At 41.4% G+C, this 24,619-nt stretch overlaps 3 protein-coding genes across 3 annotated transcripts; all 3 read right to left on the bottom strand.

Moving 5' to 3' along the window:
• Window positions 1-1,855: 1,855 nt before the first annotated feature.
• LOC105454884 (probable serine/threonine-protein kinase DDB_G0280133) lies at window positions 1,856-11,812 on the bottom strand. The gene is made up of 4 exons (XM_011697825.1): window positions 11,467-11,812; window positions 4,237-4,326; window positions 3,818-4,042; window positions 1,856-3,353 (listed from the first exon to the last, which is right to left on the bottom strand). The coding sequence occupies exons 2-4, from the start codon at window positions 4,318-4,320 to the stop codon at window positions 2,700-2,702; spliced, it is 963 nt and encodes a 320-aa protein (XP_011696127.1). The 5' UTR covers window positions 4,321-4,326; window positions 11,467-11,812; the 3' UTR covers window positions 1,856-2,699.
• A 716-nt stretch (window positions 11,813-12,528) lies between these two features.
• LOC105454883 (hyaluronidase-like) lies at window positions 12,529-15,903 on the bottom strand. The gene is made up of 5 exons (XM_011697824.1): window positions 14,956-15,903; window positions 14,241-14,452; window positions 13,629-14,055; window positions 12,964-13,168; window positions 12,529-12,888 (listed from the first exon to the last, which is right to left on the bottom strand). The coding sequence occupies exons 1-5, from the start codon at window positions 15,018-15,020 to the stop codon at window positions 12,724-12,726; spliced, it is 1,074 nt and encodes a 357-aa protein (XP_011696126.1). The 5' UTR covers window positions 15,021-15,903; the 3' UTR covers window positions 12,529-12,723.
• A 1,523-nt stretch (window positions 15,904-17,426) lies between these two features.
• LOC105454882 (glycylpeptide N-tetradecanoyltransferase 1) lies at window positions 17,427-20,552 on the bottom strand. The gene is made up of 7 exons (XM_011697823.1): window positions 20,373-20,552; window positions 19,543-19,775; window positions 19,138-19,465; window positions 18,886-19,056; window positions 18,631-18,811; window positions 18,285-18,548; window positions 17,427-18,207 (listed from the first exon to the last, which is right to left on the bottom strand). Exons 1-7 carry the CDS (start codon window positions 20,447-20,449, stop codon window positions 18,049-18,051), a joined length of 1,413 nt encoding a protein of 470 aa, XP_011696125.1. The 5' UTR covers window positions 20,450-20,552; the 3' UTR covers window positions 17,427-18,048.
• Between the last annotated feature and the right edge of the window lie 4,067 nt (window positions 20,553-24,619).

The raw sequence follows: 24,619 nt of genomic DNA, 5'->3' as shown, positions 1-24,619 counted from the left end.
TATTTTTAAAACGTTGATATTAGCTAGCATACTATGAAAATACGTTTTCCTTAGTTTGCATATTTCAGTTGTGAGTATGTTATAATATTATTTATGTAAGATTTAAGGATTGTCTCCTCTTCGAACTGCCTGTTGAGCAAAACATATAATTACTTCGGGAACTCTATACAGGTAGCTGCGATACGAATTTTAAAAGTTTATTCAGTGAAAGTGCTAAATAATAATTAACTTTACTAAAATGATAATTATACGTAATATTAGCGTATTAAGGATTCCAGGCATGAGGCCGATAACCGGCGGCATATTGAACGAAGCGAACGCGTTCGATACAGCGAGACGGTTTGACAAGGATAACGAGAGAGAGACCCAATCTTTCATCATAAATCACGCTTCAGTTTTACACTTGGATAAACGATCTCGGGAAGTCTTACCATTCGCTTGTATTGTATCCATCTTGGTGTCGTACGATGATCAACAGTGAATTATTGCGAGCTTTCTCGTAGTTCTCCGCAATCTATTTCCTCGTGAGACGAATGTATAATGTCTTCGCGGCACCGTGTTGCAGTTCTCACTGAGTTCTCACTGAGTAGTGAAACTACTTCTGCTAATTTCAAAATGCCGGTACAAAAAAGTACCGATAAGAAAGTAAGGGTACTGGGATTTTAATTCAGCGACCACAATCCATAAAAATGGATTCTAAATTACACCCTATATCGATAGAAAATATTTAGAAATGACCGTGTACTACTATGTTATTTCGTGTTTCGAAACGGCAATAGATAAAAACCCGCTACTTGAATGATACTTGTGGAATTCGAAACCTTAGAAGTAGTCGAAAACCAAGGGATTTCCGTGCATCGCGCTGGGTTTCGACAGGCTCACCGTCACCTCATCGGAAACCGCGTCTCGAGCGTGTCTCGAGCGGATCTTCGATAGACGAGCGTCCCTCGATCGCGATCTCGCGGTCGCGCGATCGAGAAAACGACGACGGTGCGCGACGGCGCATCGAACGACACTGCGCTCCCGCGCCGATATATCACGCTGCTGATCGCGTTCTCTTTCCACCAGACCAGTATGTGTGCCTACCGCCACCATCGGCCGAAAGCCGTCTTTTCTTATCGTCATAAGACGTTTGCTTGCCAGTCGATTTGTCAACGATCTAGATCCGCTGTGTGATAGCGCCGAGACAAACTCTTTAAAACCGCATCTAGCCGAAATTCCTTCGCGATTTAAGGTCAATATCAATTGTTACGCGCGCTTTATAAATCAATATCGATCGTAACGCGAAGACAGTTCATTCATGATCATCACCTGAATGGCAAAATTTAAAGAATATTTGCGATCCCGATCTAGACTAGCATTGAAATCAAAATATCTTCGGTTAAAATTATCATTGAACGTTGAATTCATCATGCCGTTATCTTTATTAATTTCATCAAATTAGGCAATCTCTGAATCCAGCTATCCAGATATCTTTTCGACTATCGAAGTTCATTATATTGTTTAAAGAATTTCACGTAAATATTTTCTAATTTTTATCTGCTTATCTTATTAATATATTTGATAAAATCTAACGCAAACGGAAGAAAGTTTCTGATCTACTTATCTAAATGAAAAGTTTTTTTCTAAAATATTTCTAATTTATCTACAGAATGAGAGAAAACATTCCTCAAGTTAAAGCATCGTGAGAGAAATAAAGTAAAGATTAGTAAAACTTGCTTTTGCTGGACGATGACGTAAAAATACAAAAATTCTTATAGTACAAAATAGTTGCAAAGAATAAATGCAAGGAAATATAAAGGATGAGAAGGTACGTGTTAAATGGAAAGAATTTCGAATTTCAAAGAATAAAACGTTATGCATAGCGATATATTTCTAATGATATACGTATAATATTTCTTTAATACGAAAGAGGAAATGAAGAATATCTATGGGATTCGCAAAAATCTCACCGAGAAGGCGTGAATGTTGTTGACCATGATGATCTTTATTCTCTAAGGAGAATAATACAATGCATATGTTGTAGAGGTCGATGTCATATCGAGACTGATATTCAGACCCGAGGGTACCGGTTCACATACTTTTATCGATCGGGATATAAATCTCACTAAAGCGTCACTCCGTGTGCTCAAAATCGAGTAAACGCCCCGATTGTCATGCAGCTATTTAAATAATTAATTAACGCAATAACAATTAAATATATATTAGAATTTTCTCCCATCCCAATCTTTCCACTCTCTCTCACGCACGCTCTTGCGATTTTTCTTTCTAATCTTTAATAGCGACAGATAATTAATTTCAAAATATCGCGGATTTACATTTATTTTTAATTCGTATACCATTTTTTTAAAAAAGTTCTTTTACGATAAGCTACAAAATATACAGGAGATTTTCGTCTTCTCTTGTAAAAGTAATTGTCGTGTAAAAATGTATAAAATCATTATTACGTAATTTTGTAAAAATAATTATCAATAAATATATATCAACAATTAATATCTCACGATCCAATTATCGTTACGTAAATAAATACGTAGAATTAAAATCAGATAGCAGACTAGGTATCCCGAATCGTTCGCTTATCAAAGTATCTATACGCGTCTTTCTACGAATCTCAATCAACTACCGCGATTCTTTTGCGAGCGTGGCGAACGAAGGCGATGGCTTCGCGCAAATGACGAATTCCGCTCTTCTCGACGGGCCTAGAAGTCCTTCTTCTTCTCCTTACCCACCAGGATGTTGTCGTGGTAACTGATCTCTTGCCCAGCAACGGCGGGATGCAGGTAATGCGGCTCCACGTCGATCTTCTCCTTCACATCCGAGTCCAGCACCAGGGAGTGATGCGGCCCGTGATGAAGATGCTGCTGCTGCTGTTGCTGCTGCTGCTGATGCTGATGCTGATGCTCGTGCTCGTGCTGATGCTGATGATGATGCTCGTGCTGGCTCTCCTTGCTCTCCTGGCTGTACTTCTTAATCATCTCCTTTAACTTTTCCAAGTCGGCCTCCTCCCCGTCCTTCGAGAAAAATTCCTTCATACGCGGTTCGTCCTGTTTCTGCGATTCTTTCAGTTTCTTGACGAGTTGGTGGAACCGCTCGTTGGTTTGCGTACCGTTGTACTCTCTCGTCGTATTCTTCGATGCGTTCAGGTTCGGATCCAGCAGCAAATCGGGCGTCTCGTGCGCCACATTCACATTCTTGTCCAAATTCTCCTCCGTCAGGGACTGTAGCAAGGTGTTGTAGTCGGGCTTGATCTTCGAGGTCTCCATGCAGGAACTGCAGGAACAGTTTGTGATGATCTGCACCTTCTTTTGCATAGTCACTGGATTGTTCTGCTCGTCTTTGCAATCCAGCGTAACCTGAGAATACGGAGTAATTTTCCGTAATTCAATATATCAAAGAAACCAAATACTTTACACAGCATTTTTAAAAAACTTGTTAACATGTATATTTATATAATAATTTATTATCAAATTTCTAGCTCGAAAAATTGTAAGAGAACGGAAAGAGAGACGGAAAAAAGTGAAACTGTGTTACAAATTGTGTTGTAATTTTTGAAAATACGATTAATGATAAAATGCAATTTTGTTGTGACCTTATCGATCAATCTTATCGAGTGCATAAAGATTACTAATTGTAAGATAATAAAGATAAGCGCGAAATATTTTTTTGATAAACGCGATAACTATTCTTACATATATATATATATATGAGTAATTTATTGCGAGAAAATGACAGGGAGGAAATCATTTTTAAGGGATAAAACGTTGATTATCAAATCGAGCCTTAAAAAATTTACGATTTTTATATTATATAAACTCACAGTATGCCAAACGCTGTCCAGAGGTTGGCAGGAGTCGCAATAAGGTCTTATGAGATCGCCGGGTGCGGAGGGTTCGCTATGTGGGACCATGTATGAGAAACAAGCCCCGACGCAGACGTTATTGTCCAATTCCTGCGAAGAACACTGAGGCCATGTCACCACCTGCTTTATGGGCGTCGTCTTGCACCAGCTATGCTTATCAGGATACAGCACGATGTTATGGACCTAACAAAAATTTAAATTTTTCATGAGTTTAGTCCAATATTTAAAAAATCAGACTTAAGGTACAAAATTATTGTATATTATTAGATTAACGTACAAAATTATTATTTATTATTGTTTTACAAAAATTCCAAGTAAGATTCGATGATAAAGTGATTGGACAGCTTTAGGATAATGTTAATGAAACAAAGACGAACCTTGTGTTCACGATGAGCACTGAGCAGAGCAGAATGCATCATTAACAAGAGCGTCACCGCGGACAGCCGCCATATCGTCCCCATGATCTCCTAAAACACAATGTGACGAAATTGAATATCCGAAATTTTCCAATTTTTCGTACATCAATACAAAAGACTACGTCTGATTCGTGTATAAGCTCTTATATTATATGATTTAAAATTTATTTTATATATAAGAGTCTTAACAATTAAATTTATCCTTCTTTTTCAATTTAGTCAGACAATGTGAATGAAATAATTAAGACAAAAGATCGATTAATATGATTTTTTTTTCTTTACGATTGAAGATATGAAAAATTCGCGCGACTGCGAAATTATTTTCAGCGTTGAAAATGGAAAGAAAAGAAACAGTTAGTCTTCAGTATAAATTTTAATCTCTTTTATAAATCGACGAAAACACCGCAGCAACAAGCGCGTTAAGCATCTGAAAGATTATTTATCCGAATGGAGATGATAGTCATGTTCGATGTCATCTGAAACCGTTGAGATAGCATGCTATTCAACTCGTGTTTTCGGGTTCAATGACTGACGAGAATTGCATCACACAGATTTATCAGTACGATACTACGCTTTGTTTATTTCTTCTCACTCTTTCGCACTCGTAATATTTACAAACTTTGTTGTAAATCAATATAAGCAAAGCGTTAACGGCAAGGAACACACAACGTACGTGTATATAGATCTAAAAGTCATTTTGAAAGATGTTTAACTACTTGGTTTCTCAAAGTAATTGTGAAATATATATATGAAAGAAAGCATCCGAATAAATTACTTTCGCTACCGAGAGATTAATTAAATGGCTCGCGTGCGACCTCCAAGTATCCGTAAAAAAAGCGCGTTACGAAAGCGATCCGCTCGTTTCGGCGCCAAACGAAGGAACGGGTTCTCGTTATTGGACGGACGGCGCGACGCGTTTCATTCATAGATCGTTAAGGCCTGATCCCCGATCTCAATGTGGCATGCTCGAATTTTAACTTTCCGAGATTTCGAGATAAAGGAAGTTCGTGTTTCTCCACTGACGGAGCTTGGCGCAGAGGCGAGGAGGGAATTCGTCGTGGATGTCCCCGTCATAAATAGCGGCGGATTTAAGGCACCGTGCCATGGGAACACGATGCACTCTTCTTCCGGCGACGTATATATTTTTTTTAAGTCAGGGGATATGTGGCGCCTGAAAGATATAAGATAGAAGAACGTGGTCTCCATTTAAATAAGTACAACGAAATAGAAACAATGAAGATCAAAGTTGCGCAAATAAAAAGAATTTGCTGATGTAAAAGAAAAGTGGAAGAAAATTTATATACATCTTTATAAAACTTGTTTTCCTTGCTCAAGTTAAATATAAAAATTATATAAATAATGGTAATCGTAAAATATCGCGAGAAAGAATAAATAAAAATAACAATGTGATAAAATCTGTACGTAAAAAATACGTTTAGATTTGAATGTATAAACGTTTATCTATCTAATACTGAAAAAGTGTTTCAGACTTTAAATACACTTGTTATGAATCGTCTCGATTTATTAAGGGTTAAATCTTCCGCGAATCAACGACAACGACACTGATACGAATGTCGAACCAGGAGGACGCGGTTCCAATTACGTGGTTTGTTTTTTCGGCTGCACCGAAAAAAAAAGAAGCACCGAAACTGAGAGATCCCGCGATGTTGCATAGGTACTTCGTGCCCGTCCGCCGAAGGATTCACGTCCACGTCGAGAGACTCGCGAGCTGAATTCCTGACAACGGCAAGAATCTTGTCCCTCGCCGGACAATTGGTCGCCGGTATTTCCAGAGAGAGGATCGATTTTTCGTCTCTTCGCCCGTCTTGCCCACGGATGCATTTCGATTTCTCGTGGATCCCTATCCCTCACACCGCCTCTCTTCGTCGCCTCATTTTCTGTTTCGTTCTCCTCCGTCTCCTTTTCCTCCTACTCCACGACTTCCACTATACCCATCCAGTCTTATGAACGCGTTCGATTCACGGGAAGGATCTTTTTCTTCGTTCCGCAACGCAACCCTTCGTCCTCCTTTATTCTCACGTAGAATCTCTTCGATCTTCCGTTTTTTATTTCAAGTTCTAAGAACCGCGGTGTGCAGTCAGGGCTGCAGGCCGATTTCGTGAATTTGAAAGAAACCGGCCGATTGGAATATCAGAAATAATCGAAAAGGTGTGCAAAACAGCGTGTAGCTATTTCAACGTCTTTTTATAGTTGACGACATACGATTATTATTAAACGAGACAGTTGATTGATTTCTTTCTTTCTCTCGATAATACTATTGAATTTGTCGTATCTCAAGGATAAATCTTATCCTTGGTTTCGGGGCTTTGTTTACAGGACGCAACTTGAGAAATCCGGAGAAACGTATCGCATTTCAAAAATTAGGTCTCTTGAGTAATTCTTGTTGAATCACCCTGTATGCTTCGAAGCCGCAGAGGTGTGGGGCAACACGGCGCGGCCGCCCGTCTCATTTCTACGAGCGGAGATTTGAATGACCGAATAGGATGCAGCAGGGACGTACTCGAATAAGACGACAACTAACAACGGTCATCGGCATCTTCGAGATGCAACGTTTTCAAACCTACAAGATCGTCATTATCTTTAGATTTAGAAACAAACATTTTGGAAATAAATTCACATAAAATACAAAAATATATATATGATAAAATCGACATATACGCCAAAATGAAATTAGCTTCCCGACGTTCCTCGCTAGTAAAATTAAATTTCATATCATTCTGTGTTAAATATTAACTTTAATTCATAATTAATTCATAATTCCACTATTCTTACACTTTGCATTATTGATTAATATTTTTCAGAGTTATAGTTGACAATATTATATAATATAATAATAATTAATTAAGTGTTCTTTTATGTATTTATTTATGTTTAGCTAGAAAGTACGTTTAAATAATAAATCCAATTACGTAGATTATTATTATTTAATCGACGTTGGTAATAATAATTCGGAAGTAGTCTTCTGTTTCTTCCTTCTTTATATCCTTTACAAATTTGCATATTATCACGCTCTGCGTTATATTAAATGGTTTTAAATTTAAAATATGAATATACACTTGAACTTCTCTACTCCACAACGTAGAATGGCTACGGCCCTGCAATGACCACAGCCAGAAGTCCAAAGCTCTTTGTTGCTGCGCCACCTTCTCTTCTCGCCTCTGGGTCCGTGTCGGTGGCACGGAGGACCTCCGGCCCACCTCCTTCTTCGCCTCCATCTCGGTCCCGTGCCTTCGATTTGCTCGTGTCCTCGAGATACCAAGAGAAGATGAAGAGAGCAAGAGCAAGAGAAAGAAAAGAGAGAGAGAGAGAGAGAGAGAGAGAGAGTGAGAGAGAGATACACCGGCGGGAGGGAGCGGAGAGGCAGTAGGATAGAAGCGAAGAAAGAAGGATGAAACGAGAGAAAGGGTCTTGCGCCCAGCCGCGAGATTAATTTGATTTTCAAGCAAATTTGACGCGCCCCCGAGCCTAGGCGGTGCCGGCACAAAGAGCGCCGCGCCTGTCCGCCCATGTGTGTACCCCATCGAAATCCCCGACGATTTTCCATCGATCCCCTCTTGATATCGTTGATCTCTCTTCATCTATTCTACGTCGACAGCGCATCGCTCGACGAGATGGCGCGTTCGTTATAAAAGCGCGATGCGTATCACGAGCGTTTTAGCGTTAGATATTAGATCGTCAAGAAACTCTGAGACATCAAGACAGCGTGGTATTTAGCTATACATATCGATGATGTCAGCCAACAAGGAAGCCAACGCAGTTGCTTTCACGCTTTATAATGATACTAAAGATTTTTAACAAAAACAATATTGCGTAATATTTATTTATTTTTTAATAATTCTTTTCTAACAATTACGTGGAAAGTAAATTAAGAAGAAATAGGCATTATGTTTTTATCATAAAAATGCACACGGCATTCACTATAATTAACTGCGTATTCCACGGCTTAGTATCGAAGAACAGAAGCAGAAGAGAAGAAAGAAGAAATTTACATTTGTCAGCGAAAAGTACGTATTGCGCGGTCGTACGCTCTCGCATGCCGATCAAAACCATACTAGTATTTCCTGTACGATCAATTCCCTCTCCGCGTAACTCGACCACCTTCGCCAGCATTCTCTCGTCGGCAACCGTAAGCGACGTAGATCGCGCGCGTACATAATCCTGGCGCGCGTGATCGCGCGGTTGCTCACCGTCGTAATAGCATATCGCGCTGTTTTTCTCGCAATAAAAATTCCGCGCCCAGCGGAAGAAAATAATATTTATTCCCGCTTCTTCTGCAGTGCCGAAGCTGTATGCGCGTCGATCAACCCGCGGCCCGTGTATAATATTCTTCGCCGGGACAGAAGGAGATCCGGTCGTCCCGAAGTTCAATCTCCCGAACTTAATGATCCGGTGCGCATGGCCCGAGCGATCCGGAGATGACGGCGAGTGATATATCTATAATTAGGTGTCTCGGGCTTTAATCTCCCATTGGTTTTAATGAAAATCTCCACCCCCCGTTTTGACATACCCTAATTTTACATTTCGTTGGGACGCCGGCGTGACTTTTTTTTCTCTCCTTCCTATTTTTCTTCTCTCTCTCTTTCTTTTTTTACTCTTTAAGATATTGGGGTACCGTGGGCGAACTAATAGATGGCCCGGGGGTACAGAGTGAGCTTGAAGAATAGAGAAGGAGTAAGGAAATAAAAGAGGAGTTGCGCGAGAGGGGTGCGGATCGCGCGAGAATATCCGGCCGAAGAGAGAAAGAGATGGCAGAGGGGCCCGCAGGGTACGCGAGGGAGAACCAGGAACGAGGTGGGCACGAGGGAGACGGACGGCGCCGAAAAAAGGAGTTTGCCAACAGCGCTGGGGGATGCCCCGAAAACACGCTGAACGTGTGGCGCCATTTCGGCTCCTTTTTTTCCTCTATCTTCTTCGTCGTCGCTGATCCCTCCGCGCGGGTTCCTCGTGCTTTTGTTTCTTCGCCCATACTAATTCTTCGCGGGCTGCACGGCGTGCCCCGGTACGCGTGTGGGGAACGAACTGGTGCCCGTGAGAAGGGGGACAGGGGGATGGGGAGACGAGTCAGGCGGAAGAGGACTTACACGAGCTTCGCTTCGTTCCGTGATAAAGTAGCTTCCACTCGTGATAAAGTAGCTCGCGTTTGAAGTGTGTCTCGATTTTCCTTTTACCTTACTTCTCTTTCGCGAAAAGATCGCAATGTATTTCTTACGAGAAAGAATCTGAAGGAAGTCTGCTGCTCCAATTGAAACACTCGTCGTTTTCCTTTTATAGATCGAATTCTATTTAACGTGCATTTTCGCGAAAGATACGTTTGCTATAAAACACTTGGTGAGCTTGTTCTTGTTTCGCACCCGAGCTCCAGCTTTTCGTTGAATTTGTTGTTGTGTGAAGGAGGAAACGAAGGTGTGGAGGTGGTAGCTGGCAACGAGGTGGCCCCGCGTACGCGCAGCACACGCGACTCGTGTGCGCGATACCGTAGGGGCCTCCCTCGGCACGGTGTGGTGGCCCCCGTGAGCGTGGACCACATACCTGCAAACGAATGCTCTTAAAAGGGAGGGCAGAGCCAAAGAACAGGTCGTTAAAATGTAATGACATTGTTGTTTTTAATGCTCGCCTCTTTAAAACGGTCCCTTTCGTCTTCCTCGAGCCTGCCAGCTACTTCTGGCGCTACCAGCCCCCTCCCCCACAACCCGTTTTGCCCGCCCGGCCAAAACCCCTTTAGCACTTCTTCCTCCTTTCCTTGTTTACGTAAAAGACAAGGAGAAGCTAATTGCGAATTGTCTGTCCTTTTCCTATCGGCGTTGTTGCTCAGAAGTATACAGTTATATGCTTTATCGATTTTTCTGCGAAAGCATTTTTTGAGTTTCTCACGCTCAGAGACAATCGCAATAAAGATACATGTATATAATTATAAGACAATTGCGATAACGGTTTCTAAAGAAAGAAACAGAATAAAAACAAGATTTGAAGAAGAGAAGCAGATGCGTTAAACAATATTTCTACACAACAGTCTTTCTCGTAATTTTCTGTTGGAAGATTTAATCATAGTTTCAGCTAAGATTTTTATTTGATGCTAAAATGAAGACGTACAAGAGAGGATACATTTTCACGCATTTATTCGTGAGAGATACAACGCTCGACAATCAACCGATGCCGATTCGGAGTCTCGAAGCGTCAATATTCTCACCTTGTCGGACACCTATAAGACCGACCAATTAAGTCGGACGGTAGCTGCGGCGCTGTGGACCAATCGTGGACAGTCTCCGTTAGAAAGGAACCGATTACGGGTTCGCTACCGCGCAACAGTTTAGCTTGGAACTTAACTGTTGCGTCTAAGAAGAGCTATCATTAAGTCCGGAATAGGGGTCCGGGCATTAGGATTAGTGGCCGAAAACGTTTTGGATAGGCTTCTGTATCGCTCGGAGCTCGTCCCCGGGTCTCCTCGCCCACGGGAGGAGAACCGCGATCATCGTAATTCGATCAGCTGGTGTTGGGTTGCCCGTTCGTCGAAGCGCGGAGGTACCTATGCAGAGATTGTACCGTGCTCTCGAAACGTATACGCGTCAGCACGAAGAAAGAAAGCGCAAACTTACGGAAGATTCTATGGCAGATCGTATACTCGGCCCGTATCCGAGAGATTCTATTCGCTCTGTTGTTAACAATATAGACTCGCGCGCCGGGAAGCTCTCAGTTTTTAAAATTCCCTCGTCGCTATATTCAGAATTCCGGAGCGATGAGAGTGCGTCTATCGTCGCGTGCACATGCGTATCGGGCGTCGTCGGCGCGAGAGCATTCGCTTGTATGTATATATATGCATACGCATGCGGAACGTACACGCATTCGTGTATATATACACATACGCAAAGGGAACACAGATGCACATGCACACAAATATCGCGCGAACGAATATGCGCTTCGAATTTCGCAAGAGACAGACGGACTCTCGCTGAACGCGCGCGCGGACTCGAGACTTTCCGAGAGTCAGCGATTTTTTCGGAGCAGCTGGAGTCGCGCAGCAGCCCGACGAGAGGAGACGTCTGTCTCAGAATACATAACGCGAGTTGAGCTCGCTCGAAGCCGGAGATGCTCGGCGTCGCGATCTGACTTCAAAGTGCGCCAGCGAGGAACCCGGGAAACCTTGGCTTTCCCTCAGAGGGAACTGTCACTCACCTCCTCCGGTGTACACGTCACCTTCGTCGCCGCTGTTTCGCGTCCGCGAACTGCGCACCAACACGCCCGCCGGTCTCTTCGCGCGAGCAACAGGTATTCTAGTCGCCGCGACTCGGGCGACTACAGAATCTCGCGTCTCTCCGCGACGCGGACGGAGAAAGGAAGAGAGAAATTGCAACTCCTCCGGAGACTCTCGTGTCTGGTGAACCGCGCGCGCGGGACCGCTCGAGGGAGTGCGTACGAGCACTTCGACCTTTTCGAGTACTTGGTGGCTTTCCGATACTACAAAGCTGAGAGAGCCGAACCGAGCTAAGCTGAACACGAAACTGTGCTGCCGATCTCTCGTGTTCCGTTCTCCTCCTCCTCCCCCCGCGCTTGCCCGCCGCCTCCTTCTCTTCTCTTCTTCCTCCACCTCCACCACCGGGTTCTCTCCTTCAGCTCCTCCTTCTACTCGCGGTACGCGTTCGGTTCCCGTTCCGCGCCGCGTTCCCGTTCCGTTCTCCCTCTTCGTCGATCTCGCGCCGCGGCATCGACGTTCACCGCAGGTGCGACGGAGCCAGGAGAAAGGACGACGGCGAGGGGCCCCGGCGAGGCGAATGCGAGGAGGGGAAGAGATCAACCGTGAGCAAGGGAAAGAGATCTCCTCGGCTACCACCTCTCTACAAAACGCGTCGCGCGTACTGTAAAAAGCATATCGCCCGAGGCGTTATATCGCGAACCAGTAAAACTTGTCGTATACGCCGACATCGCGCGCGCTCATCGATCGTAGCCGAGAGAGAAAGAGAGAGAGAGACCGAGCCTGCGATTGTCGGACTCGCAGGCGACGCGCGGCGCGAAGGTGACGAAGAGGAGGATTCAGGGATGGCGAGCCGGACGCCGCGACGCGCGCCTCCGCCGACGTTAACGAGATCACTAGGGCTCGCCGCTGGTCCGCAAGAATTCGGAGCCGGGCCAAGCTGGAAGCTGCCCTCCCTCTCCTTCTCTCGCGGTCTCTCGTGATCTTAGCCCTCGATTCCCCCGAGCAGCCATCAAGCTTCTCGAAGTTTAATATATATATACACGGTATTTTTACGATATTTTTTAAATTTACAAATGTATCTTATCATGCCAGGTACGCACAAGAATCCTACGAATAAAATAAATGTGCCGACTTTAAATCGTGAGAAATTAAATCACGAATTAATAGTCAATTAAACAAAAAAAAAATTTGTACTGGAGACAGTGCAATTGCTCTCAAGCTTGGCGTTATTCCGCCGCTTAGAGCCGTTTGATCTGCCTTATCGCTGGTCCCAGAGTATCTCTCACGTACTGCAGCAGATCCTTGCACTTCTGTTCCGTATTCGTGTCTTCAGAACTACCCCAAATGATCAGACCGTTGGCGCCGAGGCTGGCGATCGTGTCGAACGCGTTCTCCGTATCTTTCTGCATATAGATAAATTCTCAGAACATCGACACCAATGTTTCGGCAAACATTTCAAGGAGCTCGAAAGTACTCACCTTAGTCAAGAAGTTATTTCTGCGATCCTGATACTTGAACCAGTAATAGGGGAGAATTTGTTGTTTGCGCGGACTTCTTTCTGCCATGCGTAGAGCCTCCGACACCCTGCCCTTCACGTAGCCCACCCGATCATGCTCCTTGATCTCCTGCCGCAAGTACACGGAAGGCAAGTGCGCGTCTTCGGGCGTGAAAAGCCAAGACATTCTACGGAAATTATTACCTGCGATTAGCTCCGACATTGCGGACGCTCGCGGCCGCCTCTTTAACGCCCGCGCTCCGCGCGCGCGATTAGATAGCGCGCCGGTAACGAAACGCTGCAGGTTGTTTTTTAACACCCCGCTATCCTCGACATTGACCTATTTTGATATGAACATCGTAATCTTAATACGAGATCCACAACCGCCTTCGTATCCGGGGTGATGTCATTATCGTAAATCAGCCGGCTGAACTAAACACTATATACGCTCGTAAATTCTTTTCCACCCGCGGTGGCGAAGCGATAAGCACGACCCCCGATGTCAAGCCGCGAAGATCGGGAGATCATCTCGTGATTAGTGCACTCCGTGCAAAGTGTAACGACGCGGTTACACATATACGTTACTATAAAATTACACGCACGCTATCGGATGTTGGATTATTGATCCTCGTCGGAAGTATTACTCACCCGTCGTTTTCTGCCATAGCCTGACGATTGCAGTGCACGGTGGGCTGGCCGGGAGACTGATTGAAGCAATGCGGATAACCGTAGTAGCCCCATGTGGCTTTAGGTCGAAGCTTCTTCGCCATATTCAAGGTCTCCTCCATGAATACTCGGGCGTATTTTTCAAAGCGACGCTTTGCTTCCTTTTTTATGGCATTGTCGATCCAAAAGGGATGCCTCTCACGTTCCAGCTTTATGGATAGGGTTTTGTAGGGCTCGAGAGAGGCCCAATTTTGCCGGAAGATCGGCCGCCAGCTCTCGAAGTCTATTACGCCGACACCGCTAAACGACCCGTCTGGGATTTGCTTGATCAAATGCTTCCGGAACATCTCGAGGTGTTCCTTGAGATCACCCTCTTGAGGAACGCCGCCGTTTCTTTTTGTTACGACTCCTGAAAATATAAAGGATAATTAAATCGGTGATCGAAATAACGAAAAAATTCTGAAAATGTTTAAAAAATATTTAAAAAGTATCTGATTAGGATTATTGAGATATTTAAAAAATAATTCAAAACCCTGTTTTTTGTAGATTTTTGTAAATAATTTTATTTAGCGATAAAATACACTTTTAAGTTACCATTTTTATCGGTCAATAACGCCGGAAACATTCCAGGATCATAAAGGATCGCGATCTCTTCACCGCGAAATTTATCCATCGTGTTTTGTCGAATTCCAAAATTCTTGAGCTCATCGAATACCACATTGTATTTATTGCACATAAAACTGGGCACGTTCCAATAAACGTCGAATTGCCGCGGGTTGCCTGTTCCGGGGGTCGTTGTGCCGAAGCTGGAGAAAAACACGAGGTGATTCGTAAGCGTGGACAATGACACCCATTAGATAAGATATTTTCGGTCCACCGGAACCTCTTGGACGCCTCGCGTTTATATTAGGATCTTTAAAATTAGATTAGCGATATCGTACTAATAACTATGTAGCAATATATTTATAGTCTAAAAAGACGCGACAGATCATTTAAAAATGTAAATGTTTATGCAATTTACTTGCAAAAATATGAGTGAATTTAATACATATTTCAATATCGAATTATTAAATGATTCAAAATTATAGTCAAAGAAATTTATGTCTGGTAGATACCAACGAAGGACGACAAATTGCTTGAAAACTGATAAAACTAAAATACACTCAATTATATATCTATATATAACGGATATGCAAAAAGGTCACGAAGACGATAATTACTTGAAAGTGAACAAAACTAAACAATTTGCGAATTTCACGATTTTTCAGAGGGTAGAGAAATATGATGCTCTTCAAACGAAAAAAGATACCCGAAAAAAGTAGCGCCCGCGACGGATGCGAAGGCAAAGATCAGAGAGTATCGCATTGGAAACATCGTGGTAGCCTTTGGTCCGCGTTTGGACGATGAAGTTTCGCGAAGTACAACAGACTTCGGTGGTAAACGATCCACTGGTTGGTTGTTTACAAACTGAATTACAAACTGACGTTCGAACGTTCTCGGGAGAGTCGCGGCACCGGGGCGGCACTAATTAATAATATTGGTAAGGTGGTGCCAAACAAAATTGGGGTCCGCGCGAGAACGGGGTCCCTTCCACAGTGATATCAGACGTTTACGTCGTTAGTACACGAGGTTTGCGACTGAATTCCGCTCGATTTCAGGCCAGTATTTATTCCACATCGTGTGTCTCATGTTTCCCCACCTACTCCTGCTCGTCCGCGCCTCGTAGTGTTATCTGGCTCCGGGTATTGTTCGACGATTTGACGTTTCCGCTTTTTGCACAAATCCCTTCTCCCCCTTTGTCTTTCCCCCCTTTTCTCGCTCATTATTATACCGCAGTACAAAGGGCGCGTGTGCGCGTAACTATTGCGCTCGATGAGCATCTCTATCGACATTACCATTAACACGACCCGAGATCGATACCAGCATGGTCAGGAATTTCCTGGATGACGAAACACGATGTATTCTCTCACGAAAAAAAAAACATTCTCTCTCTCTCTCTCTCTATCTGTCTCTTTCTTTTTGTTCCCATGATGAAAAACTTTCCGTCACTTTAAAGCGATCAGGGTTAACAAGTGATCATGAGATCTACTCAGCTACCTCCCACAAGAGGAATTTCTTCGAGGTTCTTACTGTCGCAAGAGAAATATTTTACCGTAAGAGCATTGGCAATGAGAAAAGTGTAACATTAATAAATAATATGTGCTAAAAGAGAGGCGAGAGAGAGAGAGAGAGAGAGAGAGAAAAAAGAGAGAGAGAGGGAGAGAGACTATTTCTAGATATTTATTGTTATGATATAAATATTTGATGTATAATATAAAAATATCGTACTTTTATCGTTATCGGAAACAATTCCGGTATATCGTAAACATTTTATGGAAAACGTGACTTCGTGAAAAATTGATAAAACTGCATTTCTTTTTTATATCATAACAATTTGCTTTTAATATTTGCGGCATTAACTAAAACAACAATAGATAAAAATCTAATATATATACATAAATTGCAAGAATACCATACTTGAATTAGTGATTCCCAAATGGAAATATTCGGATAAATATCCGTGTACACATACGAAGAGTTAATTATCTCATTCAAATATTATTATGTTATTTAGCCTATTATAGATATTATTTACGCGACATTCAGCATAGGAAAATATCGATAAAGATATGACAATTTTGTCAAACGATATATCTAGTTATTATTGGCTTCCTCGTAAGAAAACCACGTCACGTTTGCAGGTATTACAGCAAGCCCCCATTTAATTGTATCCCTGACTCAGTTTTTTCTGACCGTCGTTTAGCCCCGTTGCATTAACTATAAGGGCCGACATTTGTATCAGTTAATTTTAATATGAATTTGAATATATTTAGATGCAAATTTTGCGCTGCTAGAAAAAAAAAAGCGGCTGTAAACAAGCAATAGTTAGGCTCGGCCCATATCGTTCGATCGACCGTTTGTATAATATGTTCATTCAAGGTGGAACGCGGCATCCCGGTGTCCTCCTGTCTGCTCAACGTCATTGATCGATCGTTTTGTACATACGACGGGACTACAAACTTATCGAAGGCCCGTCGTTACTCGGACGTCACCTCCCTATCTAAAAGCAAAATGTAAATTTTAACCGGTTAATCGCTACGGGCACATCACCGGGTTTTCTCTCTTATCTTCGGAGAGACCTTGCGCGTCGGCCGTGCGCTAAGATAATGAGACGATTTAACTCGCGATGTTCACGATAATGATAAAAAAGGATACTGTTGCGCGATCTTTATGCCTTGAGGCACATGAAACGAGGAAATAATTTTTTATATTTTTTTTTACTCGAAAAAATAGAAAATATATATTCGTGTGACGTAATTTTTCTACGAGTCCATGCAAACTTCACTTCAGGATAAAACTTCTTTCGTCAGGATCGCGTTGGATAATTTTCTAAAAAAGCAGAATTCTTTCTTTAACAAAATAATCAATTTCTTGAAAACTCGAAGAACTATATATTTGATGTTGTAATCAAATGGATGTTTTTTCTTTTTTGATACTGCTCGAAACTGGTTTCTTTACTCGTATTTCGTGTCTTGCATATCTAATCGGAACTAGAAATCCTGGGTTATGTAACTCTGAGGTCTCCGAGTTCTAAAGCCGTTATATAGGTTGCTAATAATTGACAGTGTGAAAAATGCTGTCACAGAATACAAATCACTTATTCATTCATGTGGATATGGATGCGTGAAATGAATGGGGACAAGATAAAAATTAGAAATAGCTAGAGAAAGTGAAAAGCAATTATTTTCAATAAATTTTATTTTCAACTCGTCTGTCACTTACTCTCCGGCATAAGTCGTCTAATTAGCCGAGAAGGAAAGAAAAATAACGGATAGAGTTATCTGGCGTCTAAAGGCTTATACATGATGGAAAATCGAAAATTCTCAAATAATTACGGGATGGCTTCCCGCATAATTGCTATTAATTGTGTAATGCTTATCTACATTTGCTCGAGTTACGCAAATATATATATAATAATATATACACGTGCGCTGTACAATGCACAATTTTTTTTTATAGTAATCCCGATCGTGTATAATTCAATCTAGAATCTTCAAGAGGCGCCAATGATGAAAACAAGAGCGATTTTCGAGGAATCGAGTTATCCGTTGGATTGCCGATTTTACGAGATGTCTCAGATTCCCTTCGACCACCGCAATTACGTTTAAATACTCCTATTGGTAAGAAAGATTAAGGTTGCCCTTATCCCTGGCTAACAAGGGTCATTTTTATTGCGCTGCTATATGTCCCTTGTTCGCTCATACTTAATTGTTATTTCTTGATCTCTCGCGAGACCGCACATGCAAAAGATGTCATCTCTCTCGCTCTCTCTCTAAACAGCGATTTTTTTTTAACTAGAAGTCTACTGGAGCACAAGTCCGATCTTGCCAGGTGTCATACTGGGACAACGCCAATTATATAGATAGTATTGAAGATTGCCATCACCAATACCGAATTTGAGGGGTTCCAGAAACTCCTTGTTGTCCATGAGATCCAGTGCGTTAAACACGTCAAAACCCAACTGCAAATGAAGATCACACGTTACGTTTGGTTTCCGTTTTGAAAAGTGTACGGTAGATGCACAAAAAATAAACTTACGTCGCGCGCGGATATTAAGGCATCCATCATTAATTCGAGCCACGGTGTTGTGGTAGACACATTGTAAAAACTATACGCAGCCTTGAGGGTCTTGTGTGTCTGATGATGCATAACGGAGCTCGGCAATGTGTAATAGCTCACCATATCGGTGATTTTACCTTCTTTCTCCACAACGAAGCTGTTAATGATGCCATTTTGCGGCAGAAACCAATGTTCGAACTCTTCGACGGAGAATACCGGAGCGAGATCGAACTTCTCCAGATACTGTAAAATACGGATATGAATGTTGAAGATCGATATTACGCTGTCGAATGTGCCGAAAAGTTCTAAGGCTTTACACACTTACCTCCGTCAATATTTTATGCGCTTGTGGTATGTCTTGGTAAACCAACTTTCTGAAACCCGGTACTTTTGTATTCTCTGGCAGTTTGTATAGCTTTAAAGTCCTCTGCATCGTCATGTTGCGAGTGAGATGGGAGAACTTGATGTCGATTAACTTCTTTGGATTTAACGATCGATGCCAATACCTAATATACATGTGTCAAGTAATTTAGTTAGCTTGGTTGCAATGAATTCTCGTATGTACTTCTCTAATGCTGACCTGCATGTCGCGATAGGTTTTGGTAAAACGACACCGGCAGTGTACACAGCCTGAAAGATGCTCTTGAGATTCACTCGCCTCGTGATTTCGCGTATCAATACAGGCGCTACTCTCTTCGATCTCAACTTTTTGTGCACACACAGAAAATTGATCTCCACCATTTTCTGAGAACTGAAAATATTTTTAAAACATTACGTTGCGAAATGAGGGGGGAGGAGGGGGCAATCGAGCGAAAGAGTACGATTTACTTACTGATTGTAGACGCGTAAAGTGGCTGGAATAGCGGAGATAAAACCGACTAGACGTCCGCTCTTGCTCACTCGCACACCGCAATGCCATTCTTTGCACCAGCCAGGCGGCTGCAGCGCCCATTTCAAAAAGTTGGGAGGATAATCAAATCTGAACATTGCGTCGTCGTCCTCGACGTAATTCTCCGAGAGTAATGTGTACAGTTCCGACAACACCAGAGGATCGTCTAGGTTCAAAGTATCCCATTGAAAATCGGCAGGTAGCGAATACGGCTCCTCTCGAATAGCTGTCTTGTCAGGCTCAATTGGCTCGTTACGCACAATTTTTTCATCTGGAAACCAGTAACACGAGTTTAGAAAAACAGCAATAACACATAAAATTGCCCACGCGATGAGTTTGATAGCTTACCCATTTTTGGTACAGGCTGAGTACTCCAAAATTGATAAGGCTTTTGCATTGCTTCCTCCTGAGTTTTGGCAGGTTTTTGTTGCATATTGAATACCTCCATTGCCATCTGAATATCCTTTATAGAGATATTGCACGCGCTAGGCATCTCTTTCTCCTCCGTGTTATTGTTGTGGTTTTCGCTAGCTGCGTGCGCCGCTTCTTTCTTTTTTTTCCGAGCCTCTCTCTTCTTGGAGCTGCAACAAAGTAGCGAGTTTCTTAACGTAATGTAAACAACGGTCAATGCTAAAGAATACATTTAATAACTTCAGCGAGATTCAATCACGATACTGTGTATATAACAAAAATATGAAACTCTGTATAATGAATAATTGCAAAAGAAAAAAAGAGAAAAACACAAAATTCAGTTTCATTTATTTGCATGTGTACAAAAATAGTGATTAAAAAATAAGTAATTAAGCACAAGACTGCAGTTCCCTGCAGTAGTGTTTAGGTGTTTGACGATGAAACAAATTATATCCTCAATGACATGCTTACACGCCACTGACGGGAGCGAGTGGCGTGTAAACGAAGGGATCGCTCCGAACGGACATCCGATCAAGAAGGGCCCGGCGTCGAGAGAGAAACGCGATCGGGAGAAGATCACCCGGGGAGGGGAGGGGGGGGGGAGACCGGCGGAGAAATTACGCGGCGCGAATTCCGTCCACCGGGTGATTTCGTCGAGCGAATATAGGTTAAGAACGGGGCGGCGAAGTGCGGGGCGCGAGGCCGCGAATCGCGCCGTAAACGCGATCTTCCCCCGGGGCGGACCGGGGCGCTCGTTCGCGGCGTACCTCTTGTTCCGCGCGTCTTTCTCGTGGCCCTCATCCTTCTTGGCGTCTCGCTCCGCGGCCTGACTCTTCTCCTCCATTTTATAATTATATAGATTGATATAGATTTTCGTCGCGCGTACAGTGACGCTGCTGGAAAACGTATCCAGATGGAGGGACCATTTCCGCGCACGCGCGATGACGCATGCATTAGCAGACCGCGATCGCCCGCGTTCGGCGTCATAAAATTAGATCACTCGCTGCTGTCAATTTAAAAAAAAACAATCTGAAACAAATCAAGACATTTCGCGAGGAGCATAAAGATTCGCTCCCTCCGTCTCGCTCTTTCCCTAAAAGGGACTAATCGAGTTGTAATGTCAATGCTGATCCAATTGCTTATTTCACTTCTCGGAACGTGCGTATAAATTGAAATACCGCATATTAGATCGCGTTCGTCCAATTGAAAATTTGAAACGCATACAATTCGATTGATCGGTGAACATGCGAGTATTGCAGTTGGCATAATGTATATGTTGATCACGTAGCGACGGTTTGTGTTGGTAATACAGGATCCGCCATATCGCAGGTCGATATATACGTGCTGCGCGCAAGTTTATCGCTGCACAAATCGGTCCACGAATTTACGGTAATTTAATTCTCCCTCGAATTTGTGTGCATTACAATTCAACGCGCTGTAAACTACCAACGTTTTCGCCACGAGCGACGGCACGGACGATTAACGCGTATTCATTAATTATTTCCGCCAACGTTAACTTTCGTACAAAACCTGCAATATCGCGAGTGCATTCGAATATCGGCCGAGCGAGGCTAACGCGAGTGATGAGCGACACGCGCATGCGCGGCATACTTCGCGCGGATCGCGCCGGCTACGTTCGTCGCGAAATCGCGTTCCGCGTTAATCGCGATCTTTGCCCGGGAAAAAAGTGCGTTTCGCGCGCTGGTCTACGTCGAGAGTATCGTGTACGACGCGAGGCGTCGTCGGGACGTGCGATTCCGATTCGGGCGAGCGCGATTAACCGCGCTTCCGCGCGATCGCAAGTCCGTCGTGCCGTTCGCGTCCGATTCTCCGCCGCGCCATATTGCCGTCTCTCTCACACACACACAGGACGCCGCGCGTCCCGTCCCGCGATCGAATCGAGATCGATCGCACGGATTCACGGCAATGCCCGCAAAGCGTCGAATAGAGCGATCGAACACGGCCAATCGCCGCGGTTTATTAAGGTAATTAAGGTAATTCGGACATTTCGGTATCTGTACGACATCGAGACGCCTTACGCTCGCGTCCCCCGCGTCTCCCGCGTCCCCGGCCATGTTTAACCAAAAGCAGCGTCGCCGCGTCATTATATACGCAGTACATTTTGCGTCGGTAGTACAAATATGAATTTTTTCTTTAAGCGAATCTCACGCGATTGCGACTAAATTTTCGACGAAAATAAGCATGTAGCATTGATGATATAAAAAAAAATGTTGAACAATTATCGCGATAGTACTATGCAATAATACAATATATATTTTGTCATTCGATTATTAATGCGTTAATTCTGTCAAGTACTCTTAGAGAAATTTATAATAGTCTAAATATTAAATTAATAATTAATGATTAATTATTTATTTTGAGCTATTAAAAGCGCTAACAATAGTGATTTTAGTTCTCAAAATAAGTAATTAATCATTAATTATTTATTTAATATTTAGAAATTTATAATTGTATAAATATTAAATTAATAATTAATTATTTATTTTGAGTTATTAGAAGCACTAACAATAGTGATTTTAATACTCAAAATAAGTAATCATTAATTATTAATTTAATATTTAGATTATTATAAATTTCTTTAAGAGTACTTGTATAATAAAAAATCACTAAATAATTTTTAATACTTACACGAGTTACTCTTAGAAAATTTAATATTGACAAGTATTAAATTGATTAATTACATATTTTGAGTATTAAAAGCGCTATTATTAGTGTTTTAATATTCAAAATAAGTAATAAACCATTAACTAATTTAATATTTATAATATTAAATTTTTCTAACGACAACTTTCATGCAGTAGCAAATAAAAATAAATTCTGTGTATAAATATAGAGTAATGCGACAGTTCCGTCAAATGACTTCCGTGCAATCGTAGTATCATTTGTCAAATTTCAAGTTGATTATGTGCACGAGTTAATCAAAATGCATAGTAATAGATAGTAATTACGATATTCTATTTTGGCCGTAATTACTGCTTAATTTGTAAATTAAAAGTACGAAATAGCTGTAATTGATATTGCGATTGTTGCGTTTATAAAATTATATATGCATGAATTAATCAAAATACAAGATAGTAATTAACAGTGATTGCGATATTCTATATTGGCCACAATCACTGTTTTGTATATTAGAAGTATGAAATAGCTGTAGTTGATGGTACGGTTGTTGTGTCTATAAAATTATGTGTGCACGAGTTAATTCGAAATGCGCGGTAGAAATTAACAGTGGTCGCGATATTCTGTGTTGGCCGCGATCACCATATATGTGCATGTTTTTGTAGCGCAAAATAGTTAATGTCACAGTCAATATTTCTATAATATTATACGCATGAATTAATTGAAAACACGGTAGTAATTGATAACTTTAATATTGTGTAGTGCTAATACATAGATATAAAAATTAGTTGATGATGTAGTCATTATGTTTAAAAAATAACATATGCATGTTAGATCGAAGTATGCGCAGTGATCGCGATATTCTGTGTTGGCCGCGATCACCATACATTTGCATGTTTTTGTAGTGTAAAATAATTAATGTCGATGTTTCTATAATATTGAATGCATGAATTAATTGAGAAACGCGGTAGTAATTGATAACTTTAATATTCTGTAGTGCTAGTACATAGATATAGATATAAGAATTAGATGATGGTGTAGTCATTATGTTTAAAAAATAACATGCATGTTAGATCGAAGTACGCGCAGTGATCGCGATATTCTGTGTTGGCCGCGATCATCATACATGTGCATGTTTTTTTAGTGAAAAATAATTAATGTCACAGTCGATATTTCTATAATATTATACGCATGAATTAATTGAAAACACGGTAGTAATTTATAACTTTAATATTGTGTAGTGCTAATACATAGATATAGATATACGAGATAGTAGATAGTGTAGTTATTATGTTTAAAAAATAACATATGAATGTTAGATCGAAGTATGCGCAGTGGTCGTGATATTCTGTGTTGGCCGCGATCACCATACATTTGCATGTTTTTGTAGTGTAAAATAGTTAATGTCGATGTTTCTATAATATTGAATGCATGAATTAATCGAGAAACGCGGTAATTGATAACTTTAATATTGTGTAGTGCTAATACATAGATATCACGTATGTAGTTGAGCAATTAATATTTCAATTGTTATTTATATATTGAACGCGCGAATTAATTTGACAGATGCAATAGTAATTGCATAGCCTTAATACGTATAACATATTACATGTACAGTCAATAGCTAATACTGTGGTTAGGCCTATATGTGCATGAATTAATCGAAATGCACAATAATAATAATTGGCAGTGCAATCGCAATCTTCTGTCACGATTACTGTTTAATTGTTATATAGATTAAAAATATAAAATAGAGCTGTGACAGTAGTTATATAGTAAAAGTTGCAATTGAGTTGTCACATTTAGAAGCATGAATTAATTAAATATAATAAAATAAACAATTGAGATCTTCGGTAGTAGTAGTAATTAACAGTAGTAACAGTAGTTAATACTATGATTGCAACGGGCATTATTATTTACATATTTAAACTTTATTATTTATTTTGAATAAAAAAGATTATAAATTAATTAGGATAAAAATATATATACGTATAATTGTGTAATACCAACTGACATTTATACTTGTTTCTATTAATGCAGATTAATTTTAATCTCGGTTTAATTTATTTTTTATCTTTGTCTCATTTTCACAACTAGAAAAAGATAAAAAGTAAGTTAAACCGAGATTAAAATTAATCTATATTGGTGAAAATAAACGTTACTGTATACATTACAGTGTTTATAATAAAAAAAATTCACTGAGATAAATAATATAAATCAAATTCTCGCATTTATGTGACTTTTTTTTATTTATTCAAAATTTCGTGAGTGCGAATTTACCATGACCACAAGTAATCCACGGATGTATCGCGCGCAGTTTCGCGTTAGAAAGCCGTTATTGTAAAATTTCTTTGCGTTGCAAGTTCGTTCGCGTTTT

This window comes from Wasmannia auropunctata, unplaced genomic scaffold, assembly GCF_000956235.1.
Source record: "Wasmannia auropunctata unplaced genomic scaffold, wasmannia.A_1.0 LD335973.1, whole genome shotgun sequence".
Lineage (NCBI taxonomy): Eukaryota > Metazoa > Arthropoda > Insecta > Hymenoptera > Formicidae > Wasmannia > Wasmannia auropunctata.
This window is presented reverse-complemented; position numbering and strand designations above follow the sequence as displayed.